At 39.9% G+C, this 15,503-nt stretch overlaps 1 protein-coding gene across 7 annotated transcripts in view; it reads left to right on the top strand.

The window, feature by feature from the left end:
• The window catches only part of LOC128701757 (tetratricopeptide repeat protein 7B-like), a 207,695-nt gene that overhangs the window by 60,397 nt on the left and 131,795 nt on the right, over positions 1–15,503 (top strand). For 3 of the 7 annotated variants that reach the window (XM_070105052.1, XM_070105049.1, XM_070105055.1), the window contains one exon: positions 5,103–5,213. The exons of 2 other annotated variants lie outside the window; for them this stretch is intronic. In XM_070105052.1, coding sequence (XP_069961153.1) covers positions 5,103–5,213 — 111 coding nt within the window. Of the gene's footprint in view, positions 1–1,625; positions 1,656–5,102; positions 5,214–15,503 lie in introns of all 7 variants that reach the window. 2 more of the 7 variants (XM_070105054.1, XM_070105050.1) reach the window with 1 other exon arrangement.

Below are 15,503 nucleotides of genomic sequence, written 5' to 3'. Positions count from 1 at the left end.
TCTCGTGTCTTACTTCCGTTACCTTGTCATAAAACTGTGTGTGTGTGTGTGTGTGTGTGTGTGTGTGTGTGTGTGTGTGTGTGTGTGTGTGTGTGTGTGTGTGATAGATAAGTAGGTAGAGATCCCCTTCAAGCAATGTGCTACGTTAATGCTGGTGAAGTGATCTGCGTCCATGGAATTGACATTGCTTCTCCTTTTCCTTTGATCAAACTTGATTACCTTCCATTCTTCAGGAGCTGTATAACCCCTACACATTTAATGTTTCTTCAGTAATAATAATAATAATAATAATAATAACAATAATAATAATAATAATAATAACAATAATAATAATAATAATAATAATAATAGTGTTTGAGCTTTGATTGTTTTCATATATAGTGATAAATTCTTTTACTCAGGTGGTACAAACATTCACACAGGTGGTACAAGTATTCACACAGGTGGTACAAACATTCACACGTCCTAATGTTTCCACCCATACCAGGGATCAAACCCCGGACCTCAGCATGCGAGCTACCAACCCAGTCACGGGATACCTTACACAGACACCAGTCTCGTGAACAGGGACTAGATTGATACTTAAAAAAAATAAAATCAAGGAATGGGTAGGGAATCAAACCCATGGCAAGCAAGTTGTATAAACTCTCGGACCAGTGCGTTTGCAATTGTTATATGATTTAGAGAGTTGTGATACTTAGCCCTTAAACTGTCCAAATGTGGATCAATGTTCTCGTGCATACTGCTCTGAATATTTTGGGGAAAAAAACAATTTTTTTTTGTTTAAAATGAAGAGCGCATTTTCCTTTCATCACTGAATTTTGTCATATTGCGCACACTGAGTGCACAGACCCATTCTCTCATGTCTGGGCAACTCAGGCTTATCGTGCCAAGGTTGAAAGCATGTACAGCACAACGTAGATCTACGATCGGAGCACTATGCATGTGAACGTAGCTCTACGTTTAGACAGTTTAAGGGTTAAAGCAGTGCAGCCATTTTTCCGTCATGCATTGCATTCTTACGAGTATAAATTGGGATGGGATTAGAATAACATTAACAGAGATGCATCTACGATGCTGAAAAGGAATGGGCTAAAATTACTACCGAGATGTGATGGTTCTTCCAAAGATTTTTCAAAACCACCGTTCCCGCCTACCCACCACTGCCAAATAATTAATGATTTACTGTTGTTATAATAATAATAATTAGTTCGTATGAAAATTTGTGTGTAAACACATGAAATAAATTATTATTTTTAATTATTATTGTAAATTATGTATTAATAATTATTATAAGTTATTATTATTATTATTATTATTATTTGTTTACGTGTTTTTTGTTAATTTTTTCACTGTGGTAATTTATTGTATTTGTAGACATGTATTATACAGATTTCTTTGCATATCTCAGTATGTATTTTGGTAGTTCAGTAATTAGTCTCCCTTTGTCCACTGAATTTATGTATTTTAACTTTTTTAAAAGATTTTTTTCACAGCAAAAGAATCAAGTTTTTGTTAGACCGCTGCTAATCCCCTAACTTTTTTTTTTTCTTTAAATTAACATAAGATTTACACGTGTTAGAATCGTGATCTAATCTCCCTGGTAATTCTGGTCGATTCTTCAGGACTATGTTCGGCGCCTCAACCCAGAAACAGCAAGTATCGTTTTGAAAAACGGATAAACACCAGCTTGCGTTTTTTAGCTTAATTCTGTGTGTGTCTTGTACTGATAGTCAGTGTGGCAAGTTAGCAAAAAAAGTGGTTTTATCTTTTTAGAAATAATACTCTTCTGTAAGTCTTTGTATGTATGGTTTACCAGTGATAATTATACACCACTGCTATTCTACTGAGTGTTGCAGAAGTCAATAATAATAATGTTTACTTTTATAAGTACATGATACAACTTATAAAGACCATAGTTGATATCAATGACATACTATACAGTAGACCCCCGCATAACGATCACCTCCGAATGCGACGAATTATGTAAGTGTATTTATGTAAGTGCATTTGTACGTGTATGTTTAGGGGTCTGAAATGGACTAATCTACTTCACAATATTCCTTATGGGAACAAATTCGGTCAGTACTGGCACCTGAACATACTTCTGGAGTGAAAAAATATCGTTAACCGGGGGTCCACTGTATAGAAAGTTCCTGGTTATGTAGAGCATCTCTGGTAACTTAGGTTAATTTGTCCCCAGGATGCCACCCACACCAGTCCACTAACACTCTGGTACCTACTTACTCCTAGGCGAACAAAGACAGCAGGTGTAAGGTAATTAACACCTGGGTACCTACTTACCGCAAAGTAAACAGTGACAGCAGGTGTAAGGTAATTAACACCCGGGTACCTACTTACCGCAAAGTGAACAGTGACAGGAGATGTCAGGAAACATGCCCACTGTTTCCACCTGTACTGGGTATCAAATCACGAGCCTCAGTGTGCAAGGCATCCGTTTCACACAGTTTAACTTGCAGAAGCGGCAGAACATTTCACTCTACACAGAGCTTTACGACTAGATAAAGCTCTATGTGAAAAAGTAGTCCCAAAAGTAAGTTTATTCAGGTATACACAAATACACTGTACAGTTACATGGATTATGTATACAGTGGTACCTCGAATTTCGAACAGCTCCCAACTCAAACAATTATGTAAGTGTATTTTTGTAAGTGTATTTTTGGGGGTCTGAAATAGACTAATCTAATTTACATTATTCCTTATGGGAACAAATTCGTTCGGTGTCAACACTCGAACAGCCCTCTGGAACAGATTAAGTTTGTAACTCAAGATACCACTGTACTTAAGTCTAGACAGGTAGATAGAGGCAAATTTCAGATATTCAATATTTTCCTTTACTTGGGCCATTATTACTTGAAAACCCTGTAAATCCTCACTATAACTGACTCATATACAGTGGACCCCCGCATAACGATCACCTTTGTACATGTATGTTTGGGGGTCTGAAATGGACTAATCTACTTCACAATATTCCTTATGGGAACAAATTCAGTCAGTACTGGCACCTGAACATACTTCTGGAGTGAAAAAATATCGTTAACCGGGGGTCCACTGTATAACAGACCTCTATATAACAGACCTCTTCATAACAGACCTCTGTATAACAGACCTCTGTATAACAGACCTCTGTATAACAGACCTCTGTATAACAGACCTCTGTATAACAGACCTCTGTATAACAGATCTCTATATAACTGACCTCTGTATAACAGACCTCTATACAAATGACCTCTATATAAAGAACCTGTAGGTATATAATAGACTTGGAAAATTCATGGTAATATTAACTCAATTAGATGTGGATTTTTGTCACTTTAAACACATTGACCATTTCCCAGCAAGGCAGGGTGACCCAAGAAAGAAGAAACACTTCCATCATCACTCACTCCATCACTGTCTTGCAAGAGGCATGCTCATACTACAGAACAAACATTACAACACATCTCAACCCCTCCTTTAGAGTGCAGGCGCTGTATTTCCTCACCACTATTGCAAGGAAATGATACCTTCTCTGTCCATCATAATTGCCATTACCCCCTTCCTCTGGGTTGTTAAACACAAACTAAGAAAGTCCCCCTGGCTAAGTTGGCAACACACTTGCTTTGCACAGTGTCGATGGTTCAATCCTTTTTATGGGTGGAAACATTGGAAGTGTTCCCTTACACCTGCTTCACTGTTTACCTGGCAGTAAGTAGGTACCTGGGTGTTAGTAGACTGGTGTGGGTGGCATCCTGGGTGTTAGTGGACTGGTGTGGGTGGCATCCTGGGTGTTAGTGGACTGGTGTGTGTGGCATCCTGGGTGTTAGTGGACTGGTGTGGGTGGCATCCTGGATGTTAGTGGACTGGTGTGGGTGGCATCCTGGGTGTTAGTGGACTGGTGTGGGTGGCATCCTGGGTGTTAGTGGACTGGTGTGGGTGGCATCCTGGGTGTTAGTGGACTGGTGTGGGTGGCATCCTGGGGGACAAGATTGAGGGATCACAATGGAAATAAGACAGACAGTCCTTGATGACTCACTGACTTTCTTGGGTTATCATGGGTGACTAACACTCCCTACCCTGGGTTATCCTGGGTGGCTAACACTCCCTACCCTGGGTTATCCTGGGTGGCTAACACTCCCTACCCTGGGTTATCCTGAGTGGCTAACACTCCCTACCCTGGGTTATCCTGGGTGGCTAACCCTCCCTACCCTGGGTTATGCTGGGTGGCTTACACTCCCTATCCTGATTATCCTGGGTGACTAACACTCCCTACTCTGGGTTATCCTGGGTGGCTAACACTCCCTACACCCTGGGTTATCTTGGGTGGCTAACACTCCCTACCCTGGGTTATCTTGGGTGGCTAACACTCCCTACCCTGGGTTATCCAGGGTGGCTAACTCTCCCTACCCTGGGTTATCCAGGCTGGCCGACCATCTCCTGGGTTAAAAATTGCAACAAATTATATCTTAAATGTTCACTAATAAAACATTGGATCCAGAGAAATGCTAAGGCCGGATCACCACATTTTTGCTTGTAAAAAATATTTTTCAAGAATCTGTTTTGAACTGATCAAAGATCAAAGTGCTGTAATATTGTTAGTCATGGTGGTGGCCCGGTGGCCTGGTGGCCTGGTGGCCCGGTGGCCTGGTGACCCGGTGGCCCGGTGGCCCGGTGGCTAAAGCTCCCGCTTCACACATGGAGGGCCCGGGTTCGATTCCCAGCGGGTGGAAACATTTCGACACGTTTCCTTACACCTGTTGTCCTGTTCACCTAGCAGCAAATAGGTACCTGGGTGTTAGTCGACTGGTGTGGGTCGCATCCTGGGGGACAAGATTAAGGACCCCAATGGAAATAAGTTAGACAGTCCTCGATGACGCACTGACTTTCTTGGGTTATCCTGGGTGGCTAACCCTCCGGGGTTAAAAATCCGAACGAAATCTTATCTTATCTTACATGAATATATTTGACTCAATTTCCTTTAAGTTACATGCAATCATTTACCCTCTTAGCGAACTGTTTATTGCACTGGTGTATATATATCTTATGGTAAACTAAAGTGTTGCTAACTAACTTGCTGGGAGTTTCAGCATGAAGTGTTGCAGGTGTTGACAGCAGCTGTCAAGTTCTGGTAGAGAAGACATGTGTTGTGGTCACTAGTATAGAGCAGCATGATATGTTACTTGGTGAGATGTCTGCCCGAACGGTGCACAAGTGTGCGTATTGCCTGTTTTGTTTTAGCAGTGAAAATTATTGTACAGTAAGTCCTGGATTAAATAAAAAGCACAATACCGTGACTGGAACAGTACACAGATATCCCGCACATAGGAGAGAGGAACTTACGACGATGTTTCGGTCCAACTTGGACCATTTACGAAGTCACAGTGTGACTTTGTAAATGATCCAAGTCAGACCGAAACATCGTTGTAAGCTCCTCTCTTGCTTGTGTGTAAGTCCTGGATTTACAAATACTTTGAGAATCTTCCGTATTATGTATAATATTATTATACATGGGTATAATAATGGGGTCTATGAAAGATGAGGTGAATCATAGAATTGATGAGGGAAAAAGAGTGAGTGGTGCACTTAGGAGTCTGTGGAGACAAAGAACTTTGTCCTTGGAGGCAAAGAGGGGAATGTATGAGAGTATAGTTTTACCAACGCTCTTATATGGGTGTGAAGCGTGGGTGATGAATGTTGCAGCGAGGAGAAGGCTGGAGGCAGTGGAGATGTCATGTCTGAGGGCAATGTGTGGTGTGAATATAATGCAGAGAATTCGTAGTTTGGAAGTTAGGAGGAGGTGCGGGATTACCAAAACTGTTGTCCAGAGGGCTGAGGAAGGGTTGTTGAGGTGGTTCGGACATGTAGAGAGAATGGAGCGAAACAGAATGACTTCAAGAGTGTATCAGTCTGTAGTGGAAGGAAGGCGGGGTAGGGGTCGGCCTAGGAAGGGTTGGAGGGAGGGGGTAAAGGAGGTTTTGTGTGCGAGGGGCTTGGACTTCCAGCAGGCATGCTTGAGCGTGTTTGATAGGAGTGAATGGAGACAAATGGTTTTTAATACTTGACGTGCTGTTGGAGTGTGAGCAAAGTAACATTTATGAAGGGATTCAGGGAAACCGGCAGGCCGGACTTGAGTCCTGGAGATGGGAAGTACAGTGCCTGCACTCTGAAGGAGGGGTGTTAATGTTGCAGTTTAAAAACTGTAGTGTAAAGCACCCTTCTGGCAAGACAGTGATGGAGTGAATGATGGTGAAAGTTTTTCTTTTTCGGGCCACCCTGCCTTGGTGGGAATCGGCCGGTGTGATAATAAAAAAAAAAATTATTATATCGTTATTATGTATAGTATCATTATTATACTATATTATTATACACAGTGCAGAAGGTCCTCAACATGTTGGTAAGTTGAAGACTTCTTGTATTATGAATATCATATGCAATTTAGCAGGTCCCCAATGTTTTTGTAAGTGTAGGATTTACTGTACTGGGAACTAAGCTCGCTAAGCTTTCTTATAAAGCTCCTCCACATAGTACACTTTTTTGTATAATAAGCTCTTTTAATGCCCTTCTATAGTGTGATTTCTTTTGTAAACTGGCTTAAAAATTTGCCTCCAAAATGGAACTATACGTTCGATAAATACTTTTCCTCATGCTGTTCACTTTTCTATATACTTTTTATATACTTTCTTTTTATATACTTTCTATATACTTTTTCAGTTGCATCTATAAAGAATTGCTCTTCATATTATCATTTTTTGATGCGAGAGTCTACTGTATATACGATTGAAAAAGTATATTCAAAATTGAATATCACTTGAAATGATTGTCATTTTTTGGATGAAAATTTTGTCTCATTTACAAAAAAAGTCTGTATAGAGAAGGTTTTGTAAGAGAGCTGATTGTTTTTGTAACAAGTAATGAACGTGAAATTATTCTGGATGTTAAATTGCCCCGTGCATATATTGTTTCAGTAGTAGTAGTAATACTAGTGTTGGCGGGTAGTAGTAGCAGTAGGTGCATAGTAATACCAGTATTAGACAGGCAGTAATACCAGTATTAGACAGGCAGTAATACCAGTACTAGACAGGCAGTAATACCAGTATTAGACAGGCAGTAATGCCAGTACTAGACAGGCAGTAATACCAATATTAGACAGGCAGTAATACCAATATTAGACAGGCAGTAATGCCAGTACTAGACAGGCAGTAATACCAGTATTAGACAGGCAGTAATACCAGTATTAGACAGGCAGTAATACCAGTACTAGACAGGCAGTAATACCAGTATTAGACAGGCAGTAATGCCAGTACTAGACAGGCAGTAATACCAGTATTAGACAGGCAGTAATACCAGTATTAGACAGTAATACAGGTCGGCCATCACTAATCCGGCATCCTTGGGACCTGTAGTGTGCCGGATTAGTAAGTTTGCCAGATTACAGAGTGGTTAGGTTAGAATGCACTTAATTAACCTAACAATTGAGAGACTTTCTGCTACATCTTCCTCATTTTCATCACTGCTTTCTCCTCCACTGGCTTGTTGCTGTGGATTTACAACCATATGCACAATTTCTGAGTCAGTATAATGATGAAATTTGAGTCAGTACAGTGGACCCCCGGTTAACGATATTTTTTCACTCCAGAAGTATGTAGGTAGTAGGTTGGTAGACAGCAACCACCCAGGGAAGTACTACCGTCCTGCCAGATGACTGTGAAACAAAAACCTGTAACTGTTTTGCATGATGGTAGGATTGCTGGTTTCTTTTTCTGTCTCATAAACACGCTAAGATAACAGGGATATCTTGCTACTCCTACTTACACTTTGGTCACACTTCACAGACACGCACATGCATATATATATATACATACATCTAGGTTTTTCTCTTTTTTCTAAATAGCTCTTGTTCTTTTTTATTTCTTCTATTGTCCATGGGGAAGTGGAAAAGAATCTTTCCTCCGTAAGCCATGCGTGTCGTATGAGGCGACTAAAATGCCGGGAGCAATGGGCTAGTAACCCCTTCTCCTGTATACAATTACTAAAAAAGAGAAGAAGAAAAACTTTATAAAACTGGGTTGCTTAAATGTGCGTGGATGTAGTGCGGATGACAAGAAACAGATGATTGCTGATGTTATGAATGAAAAGAAGTTGGATGTCCTGGCCCTAAGCGAAACAAAGCTGAAGGGGGTAGGAGAGTTTCAGTGGGGGGAAATAAATGGAATTAAATCTGGAGTATCTGAGAGAGTTAGAGCAAAGGAAGGGGTAGCAGTAATGTTAAATGATCAGTTATGGAAGGAGAAAAGAGAATATGAATGTGTAAATTCAAGAATTATGTGGATTAAAGTAAAGGTTGGATGCGAGAAGTGGGTCATAATAAGCGTGTATGCACCTGGAGAAGAGAGGAATGCAGAGGAGAGAGAGAGATTTTGGGAGATGTTAAGTGAATGTATAGGAGCCTTTGAACCAAGTGAGAGAGTAATTGTGGTAGGGGACTTGAATGCTAAAGTAGGAGAAACTTTTAGAGAGGGTGTGGTAGGTAAGTTTGGGGTGCCAGGTGTAAATGATAATGGGAGCCCTTTGATTGAACTTTGTATAGAAAGGGGTTTAGTTATAGGTAATACATATTTTAAGAAAAAGAGGATAAATAAGTATACACGATATGATGTAGGGCGAAATGACAGTAGTTTGTTGGATTATGTATTGGTAGATAAAAGACTGTTGAGTAGACTTCAGGATGTACATGTTTATAGAGGGGCCACAGATATATCAGATCACTTTCTAGTTGTAGCTATACTGAGAGTAAAAGGTAGATGGGATACAAGGAGAATAGAAGCATCAGGGAAGAGAGAGGTGAAGGTTTATAAACTAAAAGAGGAGGCAGTTAGGGTAAGATATAAACAGCTATTGGAGGATAGATGGGCTAATGAGAGCATAGGCAATGGGGTCGAAGAGGTATGGGATAGGTTTAAAAATGTAGTGTTAGAGTGTTCAGCAGAAGTTTGTGGTTACAGGAAAGTGGGTGCAGGAGGGAAGAGGAGCGATTGGTGGAATGATGATGTAAAGAGAGTAGTAAGGGAGAAAAAGTTAGCATATGAGAAGTTTTTACAAAGTAGAAGTGATGCAAGGAGGGAAGAGTATATGGAGAAAAAGAGAGAAGTTAAGAGAGTGGTGAAGCAATGTAAAAAGAGAGCAAATGAGAGAGTGGGTGAGATGTTATCAACAAATTTTGTTGAAAATAAGAAAAAGTTTTGGAGTGAGATTAACAAGTTAAGAAAGCCTAGAGAACAAATGGATTTGTCAGTTAAAAATAGGAGAGGAGAGTTATTAAATGGAGAGTTAGAGGTATTGGGAAGATGGAAGGAATATTTTGAGGAATTGTTAAATGTTGATGAAGATAGGGAAGCTGTGATTTCGTGTATAGGGCAAGGAGGAATAACATCTTGTAGGAGTGAGGAAGAGCCAGTTGTGAGTGTGGGGGAAGTTCGTGAGGCAGTAGGTAAAATGAAAGGGGGTAAGGCAGCCGGGATTGATGGGATAAAGATAGAAATGTTAAAAGCAGGTGGGGATATAGTTTTGGAGTGGTTGGTGCAATTATTTAATAAATGTATGGAAGAGGGTAAGGTACCTAGGGATTGGCAGAGAGCATGCATAGTTCCTTTGTATAAAGGCAAAGGGGATAAAAGAGAGTGCAAAAATTATAGGGGGATAAGTCTGTTGAGTGTACCTGGTAAAGTGTATGGTAGAGTTATAATTGAAAGAATTAAGAGTAAGACGGAGAATAGGATAGCGGATGAACAAGGAGGCTTTAGGAAAGGTAGGGGGTGTGTGGACCAGGTGTTTACAGTGAAACATATAAGTGAACAGTATTTAGATAAGGCTAAAGAGGTCTTTGTGGCATTTATGGATTTGGAAAAGGCGTATGACAGGGTGGATAGGGGGGCAATGTGGCAGATGTTGCAAGTGTATGGTGTAGGAGGTAGGTTACTGAAAGCAGTGAAGAGTTTTTACGAGGATAGTGAGGCTCAAGTTAGAGTATGTAGGAAAGAGGGAAATTTTTTCCCAGTAAAAGTAGGCCTTAGACAAGGATGTGTGATGTCACCGTGGTTGTTTAATATATTTATAGATGGGGATGTAAGAGAAGTAAATGCGAGGGTTTTGGCAAGAGGCGTGGAGTTAAAAGATAAAGAATCACACACAAAGTGGGAGTTGTCACAGCTGCTCTTTGCTGATGACACTGTGCTCTTGGGAGATTCTGAAGAGAAGTTGCAGAGATTGGTGGATGAATTTGGTAGGGTGTGCAAAAGAAGAAAATTAAAGGTGAATACAGGAAAGAGTAAGGTTATGAGGATAACAAAAAGATTAGGTGATGAAAGATTGAATATCAGATTGGAGGGAGAGAGTATGGAGGAGGTGAACGTATTCAGATATTTGGGAGTGGACGTGTCAGCGGATGGGTCTATGAAAGATGAGGTGAATCATAGAATTGATGAGGGAAAAAGAGTGAGTGGTGCACTTAGGAGTCTGTGGAAACAAAGAACTTTGTCCTTGGAGGCAAAGAGGGGAATGTATGAGAGTATAGTTTTACCAACGCTCTTATATGGGTGTGAAGCGTGGGTGATGAATGTTGCAGCGAGGAGAAGGCTGGAGGCAGTGGAGATGTCATGTCTGAGGGCAATGTGTGGTGTGAATATAATGCAGAGAATTCGTAGTTTGGAAGTTAGGAGGAGGTGCGGGATTACCAAAACTGTTGTCCAGAGGGCTGAGGAAGGGTTGTTGAGGTGGTTCGGACATGTAGAGAGAATGGAGCGAAACAGAATGACTTCAAGAGTGTATCAGTCTGTAGTGGAAGGAAGGCGGGGTAGGGGTCGGCCTAGGAAGGGTTGGAGGGAGGGGGTAAAGGAGGTTTTGTGTGCGAGGGGCTTGGACTTCCAGCAGGCATGCGTGAGCGTGTTTGATAGGAGTGAATGGAGACAAATGGTTTTTAATACTTGACGTGCTGTTGGAGTGTGAGCAAAGTAACATTTATGAAGGGATTCAGGGAAACCGGCAGGCCGGACTTGAGTCCTGGAGATGGGAAGTACAGTGCCTGCACTCTGAAGGAGGGGTGTTAATGTTGCAGTTTAAAAACTGTAGTGTAAAGCACCCTTCTGGCAAGACAGTGATGGAGTGAATGATGGTGAAAGTTTTTCTTTTTCGGGCCACCCTGCCTTGGTGGGAATCGGCCGGTGTGATAATAAAAAAAAAAAAAAAAAAAATAAAAAAGTATGTTCAGGTGCCAGTACTGACCGAATTTGTTCCCATAAGGAATATTGTGAAGTAGATTAGTCCATTTCAGACCCTCAAACATACACGTACAAACGCACTTACATAAATACACTTACATAATTGGTCGCATTCGGAGGTGATCGTTATGCGGGGGTCCACTGTATAATGATGAAATTTGAAATTATGCTAGCCAAAATTAGTGCCGGATCACTGATGGAACTGAATAACTGATTGGCGGATTAGTGATGGCCGACCTGTACCAGTATTAGACAGGTAGTAATACCAGTATTAGGCAGGTCAGATCCATATACAGTGGACCCCCGCATAACGATTACCTCCGAATGTGACCAATTATGTAAGTGTATTTATGTAAGTGCGTTTGTATGTGTATGTTTGGGGGTCTGAAATGGACTAATCTACTTCACAATATTCCTTATGGGAACAAATTCGGTCAGTACTGGCACCTGAACATACTTCTGGAGTGAAAAAATATCGTTAACCGGGGGTCCACTGTATTAACAGAGTGACAAATCACACAGCAGAACAAGCTTGAATGGGATGTTTTGCTCTATACAGGGCATTGCATTTTCCCATTTGAAATGTCTTCAGTATGTTTTATGCTTTCATACAGTCAAGATATGCATATTTAGTATGGTAATGGAGTAGGAATTTTTGTTATATATTATGATAGACTAAATTGCTGTTATAGGCTTTGTAGTAGTTTCATATTGTCTGTGGTTTCTATTTAAAAAAAAAAAATGAACATGGAGGTCATTTAGTGCAGATGCTAGAGTTTAGCTCCATTGTTTATACAGCCTCTCCTCACCTAGCGATGTACTCGTTTACTGACGACTTGGACTTACGATGGGCTCTCTGACTAGTATTTATACCTATATATTGTATATTAGAGCTGATTTCCTCTATTCTGTTCATTACAATATACAGTACACTACTGTATAAACATTTAAAAATATACCAGAAATGTTATAAATGGTGCAAAGGTGACATTAAAGCAATATCAAAGATGATTGACACAAACCCACTACCATTATACAGTGGACCTTCACCTAACGATATTAATTGGTACCCGAGAACGAATTTCGTTAGGCTAGTTTTTTAGCGTTAGCCTAGGCAAAATGTTAGTGTTAAAATGTATTGTTAGGCGAATTTAACGTTACGCGATGCTTTCGTTAGGCGAGGGTCCACTGTAGTATGCTCCTCACTTAACGTCGAATTCGTTTACCGACGAGGTCTTAGGAACGAAACTCCATTGTTAAGTGGCGATAGGCTGTATTGCACTAAATTTCTATGTCAGCAAAGTGAAGTATACCAAACTCTTTTGAAGCTCCTCTACAATGTGTGATTTTTTTTATTTTTGGAAATTGATCGAAAGAATCCATCCAAAATTGATTTAGTGTATGGAAATGACTTTAAAGTATTCCCTCTTCATGGCTGCACTAATTCCACTCACATTAACAAAAGAATACAATGCAGGTGGTCCTTGACTTACTATGGGGTTACGCTCCAACGAAACCGTTGTAAGTCGAATACGAACAAATAAATGAGCTAAATAAATAAGCAAATAAATAACCACTGTCGCTGAATGAGTAAATAGATAATTGCTATAACTAAATACTAGTATTAAAAATTAAATAAATGAATTCAAGTTAGGGTCTTGCCACGTTCATGCTAAAGGTCAGAGATAAAGATTTTATCTCTCTGCAAAGGTTACAATATGTAATTAAAATTTTGGTTTGTTAAGTACAAAGAAATCCACTATCATGCCGGGGCATTTCAGGCAGACTAATCCTAGTACATAATAAATACTTAGGTCTAGACAAGATAAGAGTGGTTAACTGCTGGGTAATTACCTTAACCCCTTGAGGGTCCGTGCCGTAGATCTACGGCTTTATGTTGAGGGTCCAAACTGTAGATCTATGTCATGAGCTCAGCTCACTGTGATAAGCTGTGAGCGGTAAATTTTGGCCTTGATATGAGAGAATACATCTACTGTATTTGGTATGTGTGCACCACATAAAACAAATCCTGCAGCACATAGTGCATAATGAGAGAGAAAAAACTGAGACCATAATTTTCGATTAAAATGGCGACTTTACAGTGTTTTTTCGTGTGATTTTTATAGTTGTATTTGCGATTTCTTGGTGTCATTTGATAGAATGGAAGATATATTACAGAAATAGAGATGATTTTGATTGGTTTTAGTACTGGAAATGGCTTGAAACTGAGCTCAAAGTAGCGGAAATGTTAAATTTTTGCCGATGTTCAAGAGTAAACAAACGACCTCACACGTCTAATACACGCCAGCTGGTGGGTCTAATATACATTCATAAATGTGCTGATATTATTTATACAATTATTACAATATTGCATAAGAGTAAATCTTCTATTTTTTGGTTTGAATAAAAATTCATTATGTGAATAAAAAATCAAAATGGAATTCATTTGTAAAGCCTCAAAATGTAACTAATGAACAGAGGAAATGTTAGTTTAGTGCCAGGAATGTCTGCATTGTTTATTCTGGACCCTATTTTGAAATCAGAATATTTTGAATTTTGCATTAAATTGGCCAAATTACCAATTTCCGATCACTTTATTTTGTTGTTGAAACAGTTGACTTGGCAAATTCTTGTGCTCAATCAATAGAATAGAAGTAATACTAGTGAAATAGCTAAGAATTTGGTCGACTGGAATAATGTAATTGGCCTAAAATGGGAGTCAAAGTTGGCAAAATCGCCTATGTGTAAATATCGCTGACACATCAAAATTCGCGAGAACATAATTTCATCAGTTTTCCATCAAATTTCGCACTTTTTGCTTTATTACCTTCAGAAAAAGATTCTCTACCATTTCATAAGAAAAAATAACAAAATTATTTTTTAAAAATTCTTGGATACTGATGCCCACTTTGAAATTTGGCCTCTGGACCCTGAAAGGGTTAAGTTTCACCTCCAGAGTAATTGCTTTCGCACCAACATGAAGTTGAAATATCGTAAGTCAAATCATTGTTAAGTCAAGGACCACCTGTGTATAGAAGAGCTTCATGAGAGAGATATTAATGTGTATTGCAAACAGACGGCAGTTATATTGAGAGACTTGTGTAGTTGTGTATTGCAAACATGAGGCAGTCGTATTAAGAGCTGTGAGATTTACAAACATAAGAAAGAAGGAACACTGTAACAGGCCTACTGACCCATGTGGAGCAAGTCCATGCCATCCCCCCGGATTAGCCCAATGACCCACCCAGCCTGGTCACCTCCACTCAAGGAAGGAGCACAGCACCAGACCCAGCAGCACAAGCTAGTCAGGTCCAACTCACACCCACCCACACCCACTCATGTATTTATCTAACCTATTTTTAAAACTACACAACGTTTTAGCCTCAATAACTGTACTCGGAAGTTTGTTCCACTCATCCACAACTCTATTACCAAACCAGTGCTTTCCTATATCCTTCCTGAATCTGAATTTTTCCAACTTGAAACAATTGCTGCGAGTCCTGTCTTGGCTGGAAATTTTCAGCACGCTATTTACATCCCCTTTATTTATTCCTGTTTTCCATTTATACACCTCGATCATATCCCCCTAATTCTACGCCTTTCGAGAGAGTGCAGATTCAGGGACCTCAGTCCCTCTTCATAGGGAAGATTTCTGATACATGGGATCATCTTTGTCATCCTCCTCTGTATGTTTTCCAGAGCATTTATATCCATTCTGTAATACGGTGACCAGAACTGTGCAGCATAGTCTAAATGAGGCCTAACCAAGGATGTATAGAGTTGAAGAACAACTTGAGGACTTCTATTATTTATACAGTGGACCCCCGGTTTGCGATATTAATCCATTGCTGAGAGCACTTCGTGAACCAAAATTATCGAAAAGCGAATCAATTTTCCCCATAAGAAATAATGGAAATCAAATTAATCCGTGCAAGACACCCAAAAGTATGAAAAAAAAAAATTTACCACATGAAATATTAAGTTTAATGCACACAAACTGAAGAAGACATGCACAGTTTGTAGTACTCTACTAACAGTAGAATACATGACACTTACCTTTAATGAAGATCTGGTGATGATTGATGGGATGGGAGGAGGGGAGAGTGTCGAAGTTGTTAATGTTTAGAAGGGGAATCCCCTTCCATTAGGACTTGAGGTAGCAAGTCCTTTTCTGGGGTTACTTCCCTTCTTCTTTTAATGCCACTAGAACCAGCTTGAGAGCCACTGGAC

The sequence above is a fragment of the Cherax quadricarinatus genome, chromosome 96 (assembly GCF_038502225.1).
Source record: "Cherax quadricarinatus isolate ZL_2023a chromosome 96, ASM3850222v1, whole genome shotgun sequence".
Lineage (NCBI taxonomy): Eukaryota > Metazoa > Arthropoda > Malacostraca > Decapoda > Parastacidae > Cherax > Cherax quadricarinatus.
The sequence above is the reverse complement of the archived record's forward strand: the minus strand, read 5'-3'. Positions and strand labels throughout refer to the sequence as shown.